The 21756-nt window shown below is 36.9% G+C and overlaps 1 protein-coding gene across 1 annotated transcript in view; it reads right to left on the reverse strand.

Annotated features, from left to right (window-relative positions):
- Nucleotides 1–17077: 17077 nt before the first annotated feature.
- The window catches only part of TMEM170B (transmembrane protein 170B), a 16952-nt gene continuing 12273 nt past the window's right edge, over nucleotides 17078–21756 (reverse strand). Inside the window, exon 3 of the mRNA XM_010573218.1 lies at nucleotides 17078–17532. Within this exon, the coding sequence (XP_010571520.1) occupies nucleotides 17402–17532 (131 nt within the window). The 3' untranslated portion in view covers nucleotides 17078–17401. The remainder of the gene's footprint in view (nucleotides 17533–21756) is intronic.

The raw sequence follows: 21756 nt of genomic DNA on the forward strand, positions 1-21756 counted from the left end.
ACCCATGAAGTGTGCAGCAACAAAGAATTATGGGTGAAATACATTTACTAACGTATGGTTTGCTTTTACTGCAGCTTCAGTGAAACACGGAGTGCTTACTTACTAAAGTCAGTGGCATGAAACATCTATCCGAAGTTTTTCTGTGAAAATAAATCAGAGCATGTTTAAAATAACAGTAATTCTCCTGAAGGGGTTACCAATACTATTCAGTACTGAGACAGGGAACACCCTACCCATAAATCAAGATGCCACAGAAAATAGCAATAGGACTTCTTCATATTCTCCTTTCCTACTCCTTCAGCCCTTCTCTCATGATACCACTGCCCTGGGAAAACGATAAATGTTTACAGGAAGAAAATTGCTCTACTGCCAAACCCGTTCAATACACGTCACCTCTCAGAACATACTAATATCTTGTTCTGGTGGCATTTGCAATATGAACAGTCATCTGCAAAGGATGAAATCATCAATATATTTCAAGATACATCCTGGATCATTGAAAAGTTTTGAAATGGCATGGGTGTCTGGTTTTTTTGTTGTTTTGGGGGTTTTTTAAGTGTCTTTTGGCTTAGGAAAAATGTACCAGAGATTTTAGGATATGCATCTCATAAAAAGTAAATTTAAAACATTGTATATTCACTAACGAAAGCTGTGGTAGTGCTCATCTAGCTAAGGAATATTGTTAACTGAAGCTATTATCCTAGAATTGCTGTTTTCTAAAATAACCCCAGGTATCAGAGTAAAAGATGAGACTACACCAATACACCTTTTCCCCTTTATCCACTCTAGCTGCAATACAAAGTCCTCGTGGCAGAAAAGCAAATGAACAATATCTTATAAAGTAGACACCCTTGCAAAAATCTTGCTCATCTTCAGCTTGAGTTTCCCTACTGCTCCCCTAACAGATTGCCTTTCCTGGAGCACCAAGGAACCAAAGAGAAGAGATTTTATTATTGTATGTCCCTAGGATTCCCCTTGCTCCTAAAACCAAGAACCACATTCTCTATACTGATATCCTTTTGTCTGGTGTAAGTCCGTTATCACATTTCTCTTACACAGCTAAAAGGAGTCATAAATGCATTCAGTCAGACAGCTACTGCATGTCCCTAGAGCACCTGGAAAAAGATTCCCATGGGTAGGGAGCAAACAATAATTTTGCTTGCCCCTAGTATAATAGTGTTTTTTCTTTTAATTCATACTTTTCATAGATATTATTTTAAAAAGTTATTTTTAGGCTGCTTAATTTCTGTCTCAAGCCACATGAAGGAAAAGTGCTCTTCTCCATAGCCCATTTAAGGAATCCAGCCAATAAGATGCAGCCAAAAGCAAATCTTGGAGAAGAGGAATATTTGACTGTGCTTATGTATAACATCGTATTTGTAGTATCAGCTGTCCCAGGCAGTTCAAGACAAATAATTTTGGATATTTTGAGGCAAGCTCTATCAGAACTGGGGGAAAAGGGGAGAATGATGCAGGGACACGCAAAAGCAGCCGTAATTTCCTATCAGAACATAAATCAAACCATTAAAAAAAGTGTCATCATAATTAAAAAATGGGAAGTCAGAGAGAAACCTCCAGCAGAAATTAAAAGCTATTTGAAAGAAAATTATCCTCACTGAAAAAGGGGCATATAGTCAGCATAGGTGCCACCAAATACACAGCATGAATATGACCTGGCAGACTACTGAAATTTAGAAATCCTTAAAAACCTGTTAAGAGCAACTGAATAGCATTGTGCGTGTTGCAGGACTGGTACACACCATGAATTACTCCTTCACTCCAGCTTGTGTTATCCTAGTAAGTATACATATGTATGAGACAGGGCATACCAAGAGGATTTTTGCTTTGTACCAGAACACCTCAGCTGACTACAGTAATGAAAAAAACACATCCCATTTTTTTACTTAATCCCATACTCACTGTAAAGAGTGAGTTACAGGAGGCCAGAGGAACCAGAAGGGAGCAGGGACCACTGCAGGTAGGTAACAGCCTTTCAGAAGAGCACTGCTGCAAAAACCACGTGAAGAACCTGTGAATGAGAAGGCAATAGCGTAGCATCTATTAGTGAATTGGAAGTATTGAGAAGCAAGCTAGCCTTAAAGACATTCACACCTAAAGCTTAGGTCAGTCTTCTAGGACACACTATCACCCCCTGTGCTGTTTATACAAAAGCGGAAACTATGCAGGCGCTGGGGAGATTTCACAGAATGTTCACTGCCATAGAAAGGAGCACCCAAAACCAACAAGCTCACTTTTTGCAGGGCTCTTTTTCACTACAGACAAACAACAAATGTTATGACCCTCCACCCCATGCTCCCAAATTGTGCATGCTCTTATGTTCTTGAGCTCTCAGCCTTTATTTTCATATAACCATACAAGCCAAGCAATTCAACCATGCCCCTATTAAATTACATTTGTGAAACAGAGCCTGGAAAGGGAAATTTCCTGACAATTATAGAAGAGAAGCTGGAAAGATCAATTGATACAACCTGGTCATGACCCATCTATTATTCAGAGGAAGTAATTGGGCAGATAGCATTACAGTCACTAATACTTTCACACAGGTGCAGCACCATCTGCTTCTGCCCTTTTTGGCATGGGGCTATTAGATGTTCAGTCCTAATTTAGGTATAGGGTGAAATTAGTAGGTTGAACCTTTATGAACCAAGGGAGACCAGTGTCAAATACTTGGAGTACGATCAGCAGAAGACAAGACTGAAGAAGCCTCATACTAGGCTGTATCTCGCAGACATTTGATTTAAGATTTGTAATAGCCACTTTATAAAACAGCAAATACACTCTTTAAAGCCTCAAATGCACATTTTTACAGTCAGACAGGGGTTCATTGTTTAGCTAACACTGAGATTTCACTAACGGAGATTGTCCCCTTTTCTCATGTGGACATCCAAAGTCAGAGGCAACAATCTCTTGATCAGCCACAGCTGCATATTTTCATACTGAGTGCAGTGCTGATGGGTACTGGCTTTTCAGAGGGGTATGCTGGACTGTTTGGTCTCAGAAGATAGCTATCAGTACTCATTCCTCCTGCACTTCCAGAACTCAGTCTGACCTTTAGGTACGGACTTGTTTTGCAATAGGTCAGGTCAGACTATTTAGACTTTTGTTTGTTTGTTTTGTTTTTAAATGAAGACATTATTTCTTCAAAACTCATAGCTCTACAAGTTTCAGGTTCAAAATTGGAACTGTTTGAACTTATTCAATGAATTTTCTACCTCTTCTAATTTAGTATTTTGATAGCAGGACCAATGGCCCATCATGCAATCTCTGACATTTAATAAATGCTTGCTTTACTCCTTCTGTTTAATTATTGGAGTAATAAATCTCTCCTTTACAGTTTATTTAAAGTACATTTCAAACACATGATCCACACACTACATTGTTCGTGCTCAGAAAGGCCTCTCAGCAAAAGCAAGATCATTCAGCTATTGCATTGCAAACTTACTAGAAAACTCACTCCACAGGCCTATGGTAAAGGGCAGAATATTGCTGTTATTGGCATTGTTGAAAGTTTACAACAGGATTCACCATTTATTTTTTCAACTGGAAGTTTCCAAAGGATATCTCGAAGATGTTTATAGTTTAGATTTAACAGATTTCACCTGTTGAAATAATTAGTTGGATGACTTCAGTTAGCAGCAGTGCTCCAAGTACTGTTTAGCCTCATCTCTTTCAGAAGAGTCTTGCAAAATAGCTCTACTTCCAGCAGGAACTGGTAAGTTTCTCTTGCAGATGACTTTGAGATTTTAATGTAATTTTGACTCATCTGGTTGCTTTAAGGCTGATGTTCCTTAGACCTGCCAGTCAAGGCATTAGTTGACCAAGATCCTCTCTGTCTGCATAGAAATTACTCTGACTGCCAAACACATGGTTAGTCCTTTGCAAAGATTAAAAAGCAAGACCCTGTCTTAGCACTGAAGTGTTTCTTCCTCAAGTATCTCCTACCTGAAACAGGAATCTCAAAGTTCTGGAGGTGGGAGGAATGAGATATACAAGTCTATAACACCACCCCCCACAGACCCTGGGGTTTTTTTTTGGGGTGGGGTGGGGTGGTGGTTGTTGTTGGTAGTGGTGGTGGGTTTTCCTCCCCTCAACCAAATGGGCAAATGTTTGACATAACACAAACTAATCACTATTGCTACCTACAGAATGGCAGAAAAGTACGGTAATGTCAAAAAGGGTTTTCTTTACTATGATAGGTTGCAATAACAAGCTGAAGGGTGATTAGGTCTATTCTATTTCTCCATCCTAGAGCTAGGGAAAGAAAACTGCAAGAAAACCTTTGTATATCAGCTACTCTGGTAGACACATCTAGCCAAAGATGCCAACTTGGTAAAGTTGGGTACATAACACTCAGGAAGGGAATTAATTAAAACAAATATGTTCAAAGAACAGTAGGAGGAAAGGGTCAACAGAGCTGTAGCTTGAAAATTTCCTTTTAGTTTCTAGACTTTTTTCTTTTTGTTCACAATGTCTTGTGCAGCAAAATGGCCAATGGTATCTACACAAAACTGAAGAATTAAAATTTGAGCTTGGTTCACATTTTAATACCTCTGAAATCTCAGCTTTGAAAACATGTTTCATATTTAGAAGCAGAGGAATCTGACCAGTTAGAAAGTCAACAGGGACTTCACTTTCCAAAACACACAATGGAATGACAGCAAGTTTTAATGCAATGGCCATGCACTGACAGAGGTGAGCCTAAAGTTGACCTATGGGAGTCTGAGTCCTGGCTTGCACTAGCAAATACAGAAGACAAAACCATCATGTTCAATTCCTAAAAAATTCCCAGTTTTAAAGGCCCACTTTGTTGGCCTGTGGAAGGTGCTGAGTTAGACCTGCACTGCATGGAAAGAAAGAAGGTGTACCAAAGAAAGCACCTGCAGTAGCAAGTCAAATAGAAAGTCTCAAGAAGAGGTTCCCTTCTGTCCTAGTTTGTTGCCCACTCCCACTTTTACTGTTTCCTTACTACCTGTCACCAGGCAAAAGTTTTTGCCCTGGATTCCCAAACCAACACACTACCACTCTATTCTTTATTGAAGAAAAAAAATAAATCCATTTCTTCTGCTAGTCATGTAAAGAGTAATTTAACATCAAAGTGTTCCAGCTCTGGATTTTCTCATCTGCTCCTGTAGTTTTTATTTTGACTTTTAGAAGTATTCATGTTATATAGCACAATGTTAAGCATGCTACCAGCCATAAATAATAAATAATGCCTTGAGCACCAGACATCATAAGCAAAGATAAAGTTTAGAGGAAAAAGATGAGGATGAATAGTTTCGGCCTGCCCTAAGCCTTTAAATGCTAAGGCTTTTTACGTTTGTAGACATAATATTCAGAAGCAGCACTAAACCAGGATTATTCCTTTGGTCATTATCTAGAACAGCAGTGTGGGAGAAAAGAGGGAGAGAAGGAAGAAGAGAAAGCTTGCACAGGCCAAGATCACCACCTAGTGACAGAACTTTTGCTTTGCAGGTGGTTTACTTAGACAAGTTACTGTGCCAGAGAAACAAACCATCCAATCCTTTTACAGTAATAATCCTCTAATGTAAGGATTATATATTCCTTCAGGATTAGGCAAAAATTCAGAGCAAGGTGCAGTGAGGTTCTTAATACTTTGTTGGTTCTTTTCGTTTGCTTGTTTTAAAAAAAAAAAAAAAAAAAATATTTTCTTGAATTTGTGGAAGAATAATTTGGCAAAGCACCTGTTCTAATATTCCCTAAAGTAACAACTTGGATAACAGTAAGTTAAATATTATTTGGACCTGAACATTTTTGAAATAAATTATTCTGGCATTACTCAACAGAGGCAGGAGTTTTCTGAACTGGTGGGACCCTGAAAAACACAGACTAAGAAGAAGCATTCCTCCGATATGAGGGCAACAGCCCTGTATGTGTACCCTTTTGCAGCACTGGACTCTGATGGAGTCAGAAGTAGACTTGGGTGAAGTATGAAGATTCCCTAGAATCTGTCTTTAATTCTTCCAGCAGAATATATTATTCTTTTGTTTCATATCTCACAACTTTCTTTCCCTGCCTGTACAGCACTGCCATCATTCGAAATGGTAAACTTGAGGCATGATCTTTGATGTGGATATCTACATTCTTATGTTCAGAATAATAACTCTCTCCTACAGATAGGACAAGCGTGTTGAAAACTAGCCTTTCAAGTGAAGCTCATGCCATCTACCTTGTTATTGCAGCATCGTTTTTCCCCAGTCCTGAGAAATACACCTTCCCTTGCTTCCTCCCTTTCACACACTACAAAGATCCTTGCCATAACTCAGTGCATCCTAGTCCTGGCCACCCCATCCCTCGCTCTGCTTCTCCATCCCATCTAATTTCCATGCTTTTTTTTCAAGGTATTCCATAGCTTGTGCCACTCAGGCCATCTTGTACACTAGGAAGGTACTTTCACCCACATCCAATGGGCCTGTCATGTCACTATCCAGCAGTCATTACCTTCTCAAACGCTGTTATGCTTTATCCCTAATCACTGAACTTAATTAGCTTTGTGATAACAGGATTAATTATGGCTTCTAAAAAAATAATTAAACACTATCATTTTAGCACGCTGAAAAACGCTGTCTATTACCTTGTACTTCCCATCCCATCTTCAGATGACTATTTTCTACTGTCTTACACTTAGTCATAGCCTATTTGGGGTAGGTCCTGTGCGTGCATGCGAGCACAAAAGGGGAACAGTCAGAAACCAAAGCTCTGGGCTACCCAGTCCTGCACACCTCTCCCAGATCACTGCTGAACAAAAAATGAAGCAATGGCTCATGCTGAATACGTAGTGGACAACAAATAACATCTAAATAAACAGTGAGGGAGGGTACTAGGAATTGTACTAAAAGCAGAAGCTACACCCAGTAAGCTTTTGAAATAGAAAGGCGTGCATTAGCTGCAACTGCTACAGCACTGAAAAAAGAATAAATAATGCAGGCATTAGAAATATCCTTTTTTAAGGCAGGTTTGTTTTTTTTTTTAGTAGCACCAGGGACAGTTTAGACAGCTCTAAAGTAAAATGCAACCACTGTACAAACGTACTGCTCAGCTGATATTTAGGCACTGTGCAAAGGGATAGCTTTGTCTGGTTTTGGAATAGTTGTGCTGAAATACACTACACATTAAATAGGAAGCTATATGCTCAGACAACCGATTACTCTGGCTCCCCTTCTACTGATAAAATTTTAAGCTGCTATTCTACAACAATCTTTTCATTCAGCTTTTAACAATTGAAGAAAAAAAACCAACCACCTGCTACTGCCAATATCTACCAAACTGCCTGCTATGTCAGTAATCAGCATTGCTCTATAATCCATCAATGCAGTTGGGCTGATACATGCCATAATTAATTTGGACAAAAGGAACGTATTTGAAATAAAAATCAGGTCTTCATGTATCCTATTTTACAGTTGAACAAGCTCCACCTACACTATACTTCTGTGCCCAAGCTTACTAGAAATACTTAAAAAAGAGAAGTAACAGGTATTATTTTTAAAAGAAAGGGTAAAAACCCCCATTATTTACAAAAGTATAGCCAGTATGAGAAATTCAACTAAACATGGACATATATAAAATTCTATATTATACATTTATATTTATATCTCCATATATGTAAGTAGACATGTTATATATTTTATAATAAATAAAATACACTAATGTGGAGTTTTGTTCTGCTAACATCCACCTCACCAGGCTAATTAGTTTTGGTATTGAAAAGATGAAAATATTTCTGTCATGTCAGAATGAGTGAAACCGACTTAAAAAAACCTTTCTGTGAAGCAATGTAAGATGCAATGCCTTAACAACATTCCCCGAAACTAAGCTTCTCGGGAAGCAAGAAAGTCTCTTCTTCAGGAGAAAATACGTCTTAAAAATTAACACATCTCACTTTTCAGGAAGGAAAACAAGTGCCCAAACTCATTCTGAATGAGCCGTTTGGGCATACTAGAAGTGGCATTTGGACACCGTTCTTCCGAGAGAGAGGGCTCCAGTTCGGGAGCGGTGATGACTTACCTTGGAGCAGCTCTAGCGCTTTCGGCTCCTGCTGTCCCCCTGGTTCCCGATGCGGACACAGCTCCGTTTTTCACAGATGTTCCCGCAGCGGTGCAGGGCAGGCAGCCAGGAAGCACTGCGGCGGTGGGGCATCCCTGCTGCGGTCCGAGGCGGACCCCAAAGGTACCCAGCTGTTCTGCAGAGGCAGTTAGCCCACGCAGGGTACAAAATCACAGCAGCTACTTGCTTCTGGCAGTTACTCTGAAAGCTTATACTTTTGCACAATATTGCATTGTACCTTACACAAGTTCTGCCAGAGTTTATTATCAGAAGATTTAGGTATTTTGAATCTTTTCCTCCAGATTGATTTCCCTTCTTGTGCCACCACCACTTGCAATAAAAGCTCACCTTGAAAGCAACTTTAACTTACAAATTTAAAAAAAAACAAACAAAGAACCAACCCAAAACACACCCAACAACAAAAAAACCAAACCACCACTACTTTGAGACATAGAAACCTGGTTTTATAAGGGGCTTCTCTAAAGCCCCTTAAGCTTTTCACAAAGAAGTTAGCTATTGTGATGCCATCTCTAAAAGCAGTGCTTTCAGGCTGCATGGAAGAGATACAGATTTACTGGTGAATGTTTTCAGACTGATTTAATAAAATATAGAGCTAATAAAACTGTATCTTTTATTGAAAATAAGCAATACAAAGCTTACATTATACATTGTCAAAATGGGACCTCCAAGAGGTAATGACTAACACACGCACGGTGATTTAGACTTCCTTAAAAATAAAGCACATGTGACAAGCAGGAATAAATAGCATCTATATACCTCAGCAGGTCGACAACAACAACAACAAACTAGATAAAACATTTACATCACGTTGACTAAGTATAATTTTCCCCAAACAGCATTCCATTGTGAGCTGGCTTAACCTGATGAACTAAATCAATCTAGTTTTCATTTCTGCAACCAATTTTTTTTCTAAACTATGCATATCCAGTTGCATAAACAAATCCTTATTATAACCACAAAAGCAGCTGCCTCAGTTTCTGTTGTAGCCATTTACGTACGTTTCATTTGCTCAGGCATTTTTTTTTCCACCTGCTAGAATTCAACTATCAAAACCAGAGGCCATAGGTATTAAAATAACATGTGAAAAACATGGAGAAATGAAAATCTCACCCACAACACACTTCAGTCTTGTGCCAACACACATCCCACTGAGATTTTTTTCCATCTATAGAAAGACACTTGCAGGAACACACCACTACAGTCTAGAAGAAAGTGCATCACTTAATAATTAATTTTAGCTTTATTTTATGTGTAAATTTATACATTTCAATCAGGTTCACAAAATGTAAAACTCGTTATCAGAGTATTTCATACAGAGGTTGACACATAGCTTTATGATTGCTTATAAGAACATGCAATAAGCTATGGAAAGTTTATGAAAATATTTTAACAGAAACTTTTAATCAAATAAATGAGCATGAGAAACTGTTTGACTTGTAAATTCTGTATGTAAGCCACTACAAAACATTTCCTATCATACAAAAAAAAAAAAAGATAAAAAATATTTAAAGGCTCTTGAAATCCTACAATTGGACAAGTGTTCCACTGTGCCTCCATTCTAAAGCATGGAAGTGGAAATTGTGCAGAAAAAAGTTTTACTTTAAATAATTGTCCAACTGTTATTGCTGCTTTTCAAAGAACCTGAAAGCATACAATGAAAACTTTGAACTAAACAAACAGCTGAATGGACATATTTAGATCATTCCTGCAATTAAAATGCAAAAGTTAACTGCAAAAGTTAACTACAAAATTTTCTCCAGATGCCGTGGTGGTTTTTTTTTTTTATATGTACATAGAGAACTGTACACAAATAGGGAAATAAAAAAGCTGCTTAAAAAAATGAAAGATAATAGTATACAGTATTTACAGCTTAAATGTCACCCTTTTTGCTTTTAATTGGAGCTGAACTGTTACATGAACATGCAGTACATCCACAACTCAAAATTAATACCTTTTTTGCAGCGTAATATAGTCCTGTACAAAGCATAACTATATGTTAAATCACTCTTCTCCATCACCATTCTTGCTATCTTTAAGCTTCATAATGCCTAGGACACGATCCTTTAGCTTAGGTAACTTCATCAAGTGAAAATATGAACATTTCTTTCTAATACAAATTTGCAGAATGCATTCTATCCACAAGACACTTTATGGAGAGATATTATGCTGCATTGTGTATGATCTATTGTCTAAGTCATGCTTGATGAAATACAGTATTAGAGGGACACAATTTTGTCAGTGGACTAATGGATACTTTTTGCCTTTTTAATTTTCAAAGATTTTCAAATTCCCTTTTTCCTCTGCTCCTTATTTGCTCAGCCAAATCCAAATAATACTGATTGCAATTGCAAAGCTCATAGTACAACTGTTATAGTTACCAATACAGATGTCAAATACTTTAGCCTTTTTCTAACTGTAAAATAGGTATCTATCTTCAGTGGTTTCTGTAAGCATTTCTGAAGAATTATGTGCTATTCTAAATATTGCCACAGTCAAAAGTTTAGTTACATAAATACCTGACTATCCTCTAAAACCCAAAAACATTGAGGACCTCCAAAACTTCATTATCTGTATAAAAGTTAAGCACTTTTCAAACAAGTAAAAACTCCAGCCAAGTAATTTTAAAAGGTTATAGATTTTTAGCTCTGATAGACTCATCAATATACCTTATACTGATGGATAATCCAGAAACGGATTTTACAATGGTGATATTAAATACCTGAATTAAACTTCAAAAGTTAGATCTCAAATGAAAAGGAATGACATTTATATCAATCAAATATTATTTATTTTACTCAAAATGTCTTCAGTATTTACTTTGCCTTATAGGTTTTTTTTCTTTTCAATTCACAGAAGCAGAACAAAAGGACTTATTATCTATTCCCTTTAACAATTGACAAATCTTACTAGTATTCATGCAATAACTTCCTTAAGTGTTCAGTAACTACAAGATGAACAATTAGAAGTGAAAAAATGTGTGTTCCTGAAAGAAAATACTTCTACAGATCATTACTTTAGAGTATCATTGGGTTCACACCTGCTATACTGGGATATATATATACCCCATGCAGTAACGTATCTCTGCAGACTTTGACATATCTTTGTGATTATATTTAAACTTAATGCACAAACCAATTTCAAGTACAACTCCAGGCACAAGTGTGGGAAACAGCATGCTGTCAGGACACAATCTTTCTCACTTACAACATATCAAATGGTATGTACTCAAGTTAAAGTCTACCTTCTATGACAACTTCATTTTCACCAAGGATGTGCAGTTAAGTACACAAATTAATGCAGCCCACTGACCTTAAAGGTTGTAGTGGTGGTGACCTAGGTATGACCAAATATTTGAGTTTTAACCCAATACAAATTTTCAGGTGTTAAATTCACCTGTACACAAAGAACACTTATTCCTTCTGAAGCAACAGCTGAGGATTTAAACAGTCTTTTTACCTTGGGCTGCTCCCAATCTAGAGGTTAAAAAAAGGAAATAATTAAAAAGGTATTCTGTCAATATGCTGATGCAGTTGAATGTTAAATTCTGGTAACACTGAAATAAAGTTATGTTCTAGCATTTTTATATATGTAGCACTCTATTATAATAATTTATGAACAAAATTCAGAATTTCATGTTATCTCAAATTGCTTGGAAGTAGATTAGGTTGCAGTTGTCATTCTAACAACCAATCTCCACTTTTTTCCTCTTAACTGAAATACACATATAATGAAAAAGTGTATTTCTAGAAACAGAAGAGTAACTGAAAAAATTCTCATGTTCACAATTGTTTTTCTAAGACTTATTAGTCACATACTTTTTTGGGGGGGCTCTAACTGATTCATCCACACTTCGTTACACCTAGGAATACTATTGTATCTGAAGAAGAAAATGAATTGCTTATGTGGAATTACATACGTGTGATGTTGAATGGCTATGTACAAAACCATGCAGCTTAATATGCTCATGATATAATATTCAGATCTAATGCAGGAAAGGTGTTATTAGAATACACTTAGTGCATGAAATACATAAATTAAACTAGAAAATAACAATTAAATCAGTTCTTACAGTTATTAGAGCTTAGACTCCATTACATCTTCTGCTCAAATTGCATTATAAATGCCTGCCCCCCAACAGAATTAAAATAGAAATTGTAAGCAAAATAAATATCAATGTGTGATACGTTGAAGAGGGAATACTATTTCCTTTAGAGTAATAAAAACAGTGTACTTCAAAAATAGAAAGCTACTTTACACAAAATCAGGACTACTCTCTTTGGTCCATGTTGAATGTTCAAAACTGGTTAAATTATTTGTTTCTTTTAAAAACTGTCAACAGCAAACTTCAAATTATATCGCTACTCATGGTACATACATTAATTTCATAAACTCAGAATTATCCACAAAATGAAAGACAATAATTATTTGGAAGATTTGTTTTCTGCAATATAGCTGGGGTTTTTGAGTCAAAACAAAATTTTTTGACCTGGGGAATAAGCCAGGCCTACCAGAGCAGCGATGAATGTTCCTTAGCTGCCTCCCAAGATGAGAACCAGAAGACCAACCACCTCAAGTGTGTGCATACCAATCCACACAGCCTGGGGAACAAACAGGAGGAACTGAAGCTCCGCGCCCAGTCAGAAAACTATGATATCATAGGAATAACTGAAACATGGTGGGACAACTCCCATGACTGGAAGATCACGATGGGTGGCATCCCCACCTACAAAGAAGGGCTTAAAGGAGTATCGAGGAGATTATAGGCCCATCCATCTTACTTAGTCCCTGGGAAAGTTATGGAACAAATCCTCCGGAGGCTATCACAAGTCAAATAAAGCACACGATTGGGAAAAGCCAGCACAGATTCACCAAGGGCAAATCACGCTTGACAAACCTGATTGCCTTCTATGACAAAGTAAGCCGCTCAGTTGATGTGGGGCAAACAGTGGACATTGTCTACCTGGATTTCTCCAAGGCTTTCAATATGGTTTCCCACAGCCTCCTCCTACAGAAACTGATGCATTACAGTCTATACAAGTGGTCCGTGCAGTGGGTAGGGACCTGGCTGACAGGCTGCACCCACAGGGTGGTGGTAAACATCTCCTTTTCAAACTGGCAACCTGTCACACGTGGGGTCCTCCAGGGGTCAATGCTAGGGCCAACACTGTTTAATGTCTTCATAAGCAATCTGGATGATGGGATCAAGTGTACCCTGACGAAGTTTGCTGATGATACTAAACTCAGTGGGGAAGCAGACACTTCGCAAGGGAGAGCCACCTTGGAGGAAGACCTGGATAGGCTGGAAGAGGGGGCTAACAAGAACCTTATGAAGGTGGCAAAGAAAACCAACAGGATGCTGGGTTGCATCAACAAGGGCATTGCCAGCAGAGATAAAGAAGTCATTATCCCACTCTACTCAGCTCTTGTCAGGCCACACCTGGCCCCACACTGTGTTCAGTTTTGGTCCCTGCTGCGCAAAAAAGATGTGGACATGCTGGAAAGGGTCCAGAGAAGGGCCACAAAGATGATCAAAGGACTGGGAAGCCTGCCATATGAGGAAAGGCTGAAAGAACTGGGTTCGTTCAGCCTCAAGAAAAGAAGGCTTAGGGGAGACCTTATCACCATGTTCCAGCATTTAATGGGTGGCTATAAAGAAGCTAGAGACTCCCTTTTTACATGGAGTCACACAGAGAAGATGAGGGGTAATGGGTACAAGTTACTCCCAGGGAGGTTCCAACTGGACACCCAAGGAAAATTTTTCACATTGAGAACAATTAGCCATTGGAATAATCTCCCTAGGGAAGTAGTGGATTTCCCAACATTGGACACTTAAGATTCAGCTGGATAGCGTGCTGGGCCATCTTGTCTAGACTGTGCTTTTGCCAAGAAAGGTTGGACCAGATGATCATTGAGGTCCCTTCCAACCTGGTATTCTATTATTTTATGACTATCCTGATAAATTGGAAGTGTGTGGGATGTTTAAATCTTTAACAACAGCAGCTTCTAACAAAGCAAGAGAAGCTTCTTCACATTAAATATTATATTCAGTATTCCCCTCCCCCCTAGATTAAATTGCATTGATGTATTATTATTTGTTCTTTACTTGAAATTAATCATTGACAATGCAGAATGTGCCTAGTGATACAATGCAGAGGCAGGCAGAGCTATTTGAAGACAGCACTAAAAGACCTTGTGTGGACATCTGCACAACACTGTATTGTCCAAAGGGAACCAGAGTACCATCAGTGCCATTCACACACAAGATATCTTTGTAGCCTAATAACAAGAGGGGGAAAAAAAAAAAAAAGTTATCTGAAGTAATTTTCTTTTTCTTGGGCAAGTTATTTCAATTGTTAGTGTGTGTAAGGTATAGAACACACCCCAAACCCACCATTCATAAATATATATACACACACACACACACGCATACACTGCACTGACTAGAGCACCTTATGTTTAACAATGCTGTTTCTAATGATGTGGAATGAAATTTCAAAGATTCACAGACATAAGGCCACTTACTTACACTTCCTTTCACTGCTGGAGTTATTATACAGTAAGTTCATGTTATGATCAATGAGTACTTCATAGACAAACTATCTGTCCTCATATATTCCTCACAAGAAATAGTTAAAACAATTTTCTATCAAATACATAACTTTGTCTCTGTTAAGCCACTTAGGCATTATGTTATGTGCCTATTCATCGTTGCCAGGCAATAATGCCATATAAAGCAGAGACAACTAAGCACCTAACAATGTTTTAAAAAATTATTACAATGACCTATGCAATGAAAATTATTTGGAGGAAGGTAACTTAACATCTGCAAAGATGCCTCCTTGTCAAAGGAGGAAAGTTACCATGACAACAACTTCATTGGCACGACAACTAAAATGAAGAATGAAGTTCATCAATAAAAGTTTCGTATATGCATTTCATAAGTTAGTAGTAGTCTGTTATAGTTTAACTCAGTGAAAGACAGCAAGCCATTGATCAGTGGTAGCATAATAGCCTCGTACCATACATGAGAATTCAGATACTCGAGGAAATCTGGAAACTGGGAAGAAGTTTCAGTGTGAGGTAAAGTCATGAGACAATCTAAATTACTGAATACAGTGCTTCATGAAACAGTTGGGTTTGATCCAGACAAGCATTTCCAGGTTGTCAAACAGAAATGTTTTAATGTCTGTGGAGTAAGACATTATAACAAATAACCAAATTAATAACAAAATAGCAAAAATAGAACAAGAATGAAGATATGGTAATTTTTTTTAAAATCCTCTCCCCTAAAAATATATGTAACAAGGCACATTAGGAGAAATATCTTCAATTACTTTATTATTCAATTTGATTTAAATACCTGAAACCAGTTTTCTCATAATTTAAGACAACGGGGAGAAGTTTAAATTGCCTTTTACAGATGTAATAATTTCATTGTCTACTAAAGTGCAGTGATTGTTATGCCAAAAAGTATTATCAGAAAGTAAAAGCCACAAGACAAAAAACCCAAACCATGAAAAATAAATAAGTTTTTGAAGACATTCAAAATAATGAGAATATACGTACTCAGTCACATTTTAAAGCAATTCAAAGCCAAAAATATAACACTGAAAAGGTTTATAAACCTGTATTTTACCTTGTTCCCTGCAAAGCCTGTAACTTTGTACATTTTCCAAACAAGACTTAAATACTTTTAAAGAAAACAAGTAATATTAGCATCCTTAGCACTTTAAAAAAAGTTTATGTGGAGTAAAATAAAGGCAGACAGGTTAATTCATTATAATATTTTGAAGCACTAAGAGATATGACTGGATTCTAAGTTATATTTTAACCATATTTTTAGCTGTGCAGTAGGTGCCGGTGGTTTCAACAGTCCTGAAAGTCTTTTTGACTTCTTAACTGCAAAACCTTTGAGCAATTTACTCTTCCTGTCAGCATTAAAAGCTGACTGCTGAAAAGCATTCAGTTGAGGAAAGATGTAGAAGATTCCTTATTCCTCACACAGAACTTTGTGCCCTTTAAATTTTGCATTTCATAAAGAATTAGTAATTAGACTTAAAATTTCTATTCACTCCAAAACATTCACATTTAAGACATTTCACATGCACAACACTACTGTCCCTTTTAAACTAGACAAGCACAAACTCTACTGAAAGCTAAGTATTTGAAAGTTCCTGGTTTCTTAAATCTTTCCAAAGATACAAAGTGTTTAGAAACAAGGTAGTAAATACATTAGCGCTGCCCCACTTCCAAACTTTTGGAGTATAGTAACTATTTTATTAAAATTAACATTTTTGTTCAATAGAAAACCATTATATAATTTTTTTATCCATTTTCCTTATAGGTGTATTCTCTTGAAGTTTGTTATATTTGTGTGTTCTTTAAAGAATACACGTAGGGTTAAGAGTCCTATCAGTGCTTAAATAAATATAGGGAGCTTATTTGCAACAAGTAGCCTTTCTGGGGCTTTCAGAAGGGCTGGTAACCATCTATATGTTTAAGACAAAATAATTTTAAGGAAAGCATCAATTTAAGATTTGTTTGTGCATACCCAACAGATTGTACTTAGTAACCCTCATACAGTCTCCCTAAGCTATTGATTTCTGACAATCTAAAACCATAAAGAAATGATGTGCTGATCTTCAGAAAACTGCCATGAGCCATTCTACACATAGTGCTAATTACACCAGGGTTGCTAAAGCTGTGGTTCTTAAACCCCATCAAAATTCACCTACACTTTGAAACAGACCTAACAGTTGTTTTGAATGCTGAATAAAAATATTCAGCATTCAAAGAGATTCTGCTCAAAAGTCAGTTATCTTGCTATTTTACCCAAATTCAAGTAGAGTGTATGTTCACAGCATTCTTCTATAATTACAATTTCAAAGCTTACTGAGCCAACAGTTAAGAATTAAACTCCAAGTTTGGCACATACAGCAATTGTCAGAAGCATCCCTTTATTTTATTACAACACTGTTAAGAACAGTGATCCCATCACCAAGCATTAACCTGACTGGCAGCTATTCAAGGTGCTTTATCTCAAATTCGCACACATGGATTGCACCTTGCCTATGACTGAGGCACATAAGGCGCAGTGCAGAAGTACAACAGTTCAGACACTAGAGGACAGTCTGTTCATTTGACCAAACCTCTAGACTTGTAGTGAACGTTCCACATTGCTTCCTTTCTCTTGCACTAGAATTCAAGTTCGTAAGCTGATGAATCCACTTTCAGGAAGCTTCTCTTCAGATTAAAGATTTCTTTAAACTAGTTGATTTTTCCCCCTCCTACATAAGTCTCAAAGTGTTGCAAGAATTCTTGAAAACGAGATAATTAATGTCAGTACTGTCTGTCCAACGCCAAAGACAAGAGCTTCTAAGGGAGCCATATTCTTTCCTGCTACTCTGTAAATTCCAGCTACTGCAGCACCTAAGAATCACAAGAAAAACAATGATCAAATCACAGAAAAAGCCAAGGCTGAAATATGACAAATTATTTACTGTGTCTATGCATCAGCTATTTATAAAACATTACCAAACACTGTATTACTTCATGGCATTACAGAATTATTAGCCTTACTTGTATTTTTGTAGTTATGCAAGTCCTTCAGGAATGATTTTCCCAACTGAACCAGATTAACTTTTCCAACATCAGTTTGATTTAAGAAAATTGAATCTTGCTGTTTCCTTGTAGACATCTTAAAATCTTTTTCTATACTTTTGCCTTCTGCTAATTTAAAAAGATAACAAAAAAATCCCCTAAAAATTGACCGTGTCTGAAGTGTGGTTTAATAGTGCTTGTATAGGCAGGGAGAAGGCAAGAACAGTAAAACTGCTAGTGTCTACGAAACAACCGTAAACACACATTTATCAGCTTCATTTAATATTTCAGTTGAATAACCTTGTCATATTGTGTCAGTTCGGTTTTGACTTAAACTACTAAATTGTTAACAATTGTTTAGCAAATCAAGCAAAACATGAAAAAGATCAAAGTACTGCATTGTTATCCACAAGTGTGTATGAGAGGAAATTTCTAATCAATATGATTAGATTTTGAGCTATAACACATTAAAAATTAAGAGACCATTTTTCTTACAGTTTTGTGCAAATTCCTGTTTAAAGTATAACATCAAATGGCCAGGATAAACCAGAAACAAAATACTGCACTGTAAACACAGACAGGTGCTACTAACTCCCTTCTAACTGTCTTTCACATACTGAATTTATCACATGTGTTTGAAGAAAAAAGTCACAGAGCAAACTTATAGGTGTGATATCTTTTTCTCAGGCATTTTCTCCAAGACAAGTCTTTGTATCAATCAGTCAAAATAATAACATGCTAATGATGAATAACATTTTCTGCTCAACCAACTTCTGAGCCTTTTAAGGATACAAAAATGTTAATTCAAAAAAGAAATATAGGCTGTATATGGCTATGTCCATAAGTAAAAAATTTACTCAACCCAAACCTCAAAGGTTCAACTAGAATGAAGCTTTTATTTAATAGTTTCTGAACTAGTATTTTCTATACAGTGTTTGCTTTCCTTGCCTTAAGAACAACCATTAAGTTTATTGTCCTTTATTTCAGAATGAATGAATTTTTCCTGAAGACCAAACCCCAAAATTTAGTGATAGACCTTCAGTATGTATGGTCTCAGATGCTATCTAATCGTAATAAATGCTTTCAGGGATCACAGAGGCTTTTTCAGGCTCAAAGAAAACTGAAAAGCCACCACAGTTTTTTTTAAGTAATAGGAAAGAGTTAAAAAAGAAAATTGGAATTTTCTTGGTTTTGCACAGTTACTAACAGGAATAGTCTGCCGAAATGATCAAAAACCCAATAGTGACATGGAAATACATTAAGTCCCAACAGATTTTTCTGAAAGTACAATGTGTATCTGAATCATCTGACATCTGAAGAAAAGTAACACCTCATTTTTACAAAAATTTTAGGAAGAGTAGAATTCACTAGTAATTCTGGCCATAACAGCATTTGCAAATACAATTAATCAGACTGTTAGGTGAGTAAATTTGGGGGTTTTTTTTTAGTTTTTGTGGTTTTTTTAATTGCTGTTTTTTAAAAAACATATTCTGTAAAGTGTATTTTGTCAGGAATATCTCGCCAGAAGGCTAGCCTTATGGTATTTCACTCAGCTACCTTGCATAAGCTTTTCCATTTGTTCCTTGACTAGCTGCTGTCAAAAACTGAGCAAGATCCTTTAGACTGAGCCCATTAAAATTAAAATTAATTTGGTGATTGAACTCTCAAAGTGAATTCAAATCAGCCAAATTGGGATACCAGAATTTGATGCTATCAGTTAATCAATAACAGTAATTTTTGGTTTCTTGAGAAAACACTGAGATATTCTAGAAAATATCAATAATAAAAAAAATGGTAGTTTGATAATTACACATTTGTACTCATCAAATAACAGTGTACAATACAACCTGTAATGTATAACCCAGCACAACTGGTATAGAGCTAAAGTATACTACAATAGGCTGCCAATGAGAGGAATGAGAATATGTCACCAAACAGGAGTGTGCTGGGGGAGAGGAGGAAGAATAGACTCTTCTGGATGAAATACAGCTAAAATCCTTGCCTCAAACTGCCTGACATTTATCTGTTCTTGGTTGGTTTGGGGGTTTTTTTGGACAGTATCCACTGCTATTTAATACATTTTTTTTATAACTTTTTAAAATAACTGTTAAGTTCCATGCTTTTTCAAAGCCTTGAAACCGAGGCGTCTCCTCCTTTTCTATGTGCTGGTAAAAAGATTCCGGAAGGCCAGAAAGTTTGAAAGATCTAACTGAGCAAAATTAAACTTGCATTATTTAATAATCTATACTGGATTCATTCATCTACACAAATGATGCAGAGGACTGGAAATACAAAATGGAAATGGAAGTCAGTTTGCTATTTCAATTACTTAAGCACTGGACCAGGCATATCCAAACAACAAAATACTTCAACTTGCACCCCAATTTGCAGCACAATTGCTATTAAAAATCCTCTCTAATATTTTATCACCATAATTTGTCTTCAGAAGCTCCCCACAGAGTTTCTTTCAGTATGAAACAGCCCAGTGCATCCAGAAACAAAAATACCTGGAAGTATTTGGCTAACCACTTTGCAATGCTCTGTGCAAAACCTTTGGGAGCAGCATAACAAGTCTACAGTCTAAGCCTAGAGAAATTCTCAGGTGAATTTGCACATGAACAATGCCGCTTACTTATTAAATATTTTGACCTGCAAAGCTGGATGCCAAAAATACAACTGTGTTGCTCCTCTTTTTATGCTTAGATAAAAGACACAGAGCACTTTCATCTGAGAAACACTGAACCTGAAACTTCCCCACCACAGAATACTATAAAAGACTCTGCTTGGATATTCCAGCATCACATTTCCTATCTTCAGTTCTTCCGAAATGCTCATGCACAATTGACCTTGTAACAGGACCACTGCCATTTTAATGATAGGACAAAAATCAGCATAACATGTAATGTAAGGCACTCAAACTGGTTCCATCTCACTTTAGAAAAACAAAAGTAGAGTTATACTGAACTATACTGGGTTAAATAATAGAAATTCTAGGCTGAGATATATATAGTAATTGAAACAAATTTTTGAGGAAAGTCTTAACGAAACTTTTCATGAAATTTGCATTTTTATTTAATCTTGAAAACCAACAGGCAAGAAAGACTTTCAGCAGCAATAAGAAAATCTGTCACAAATTAACCATGAATGTGTCCAAAGCTGAAGTGATACCACTATTCTGATAATTTGGTTAGTACACAGAAAAATGGGAATGAAAGGCAGAAAGGCCTTTCAAGTTAGACCATCTTAACAACACTGAAGATCTTTGGGCAGAAACTACTACTAAGGTTAACATAGGCCCCATTCAATCCATTGATTTTAATGTTGAGAACTGCTGATTGGCATTATTTCAGACAACAAAGCACAAGCTTCTTTCCTGTATAATTCCTGAATAATATTCACTATTTCTCCACACCCCCTGCCAAACAGAAAATTCACCATGCTCTTATTTGCTTGGGAAAGCTACTGTAGTCTCTTTATAAGTTAGATAAACATAGCTGGACATGATAGAGCCAAAGACTGAATAAAGTGTCCTACTGGTCTTATGGCATATATTTCAGTATTGACACAGATAACAGAATTTCTTAGGGAAGATGGAAAAACAGTATCTGATACCACTACCTCTAGATGAAAACAGCTAAGCAGCATTTCCTCAAAATGTTCTTGGCAACATCACTTGTACCATAAATGGACAGGTATAACACTTCTGCACTTTACTACATAGAATACTCCTGCTTTCTGCAACGTTTTCATGACGAGTGTAGGTTTCAGCTATAGCTCTGTGAACCTTTCAGCATGCTGCTTTAACAGAGAAATGGTTAGCATCTTATCTGTGGATACAATGTCAAAGAATAAAAAAGTGTGTAAAAATGGACCTTGAGTGGTAGGCATTAGACTAACACCATAAGAAACTCCGTAACAGATGCCCTTACCAAAGAGCACTTTGCCTAGAACAACAGCACAGCTTAATTTTTTTTTTTTTTTTGGGGGGGGGGGGGGGGGGGGGGGGGGGGGGGGCTTGCGGGAGGACTCGGCCTCTGCTTGTTCACGCAAATA

The sequence above is a fragment of the Haliaeetus leucocephalus genome, unplaced genomic scaffold, assembly GCF_000737465.1.
Source record: "Haliaeetus leucocephalus isolate CR32 unplaced genomic scaffold, Haliaeetus_leucocephalus-4.0 Scaffold373, whole genome shotgun sequence".
NCBI lineage: Eukaryota > Metazoa > Chordata > Aves > Accipitriformes > Accipitridae > Haliaeetus > Haliaeetus leucocephalus.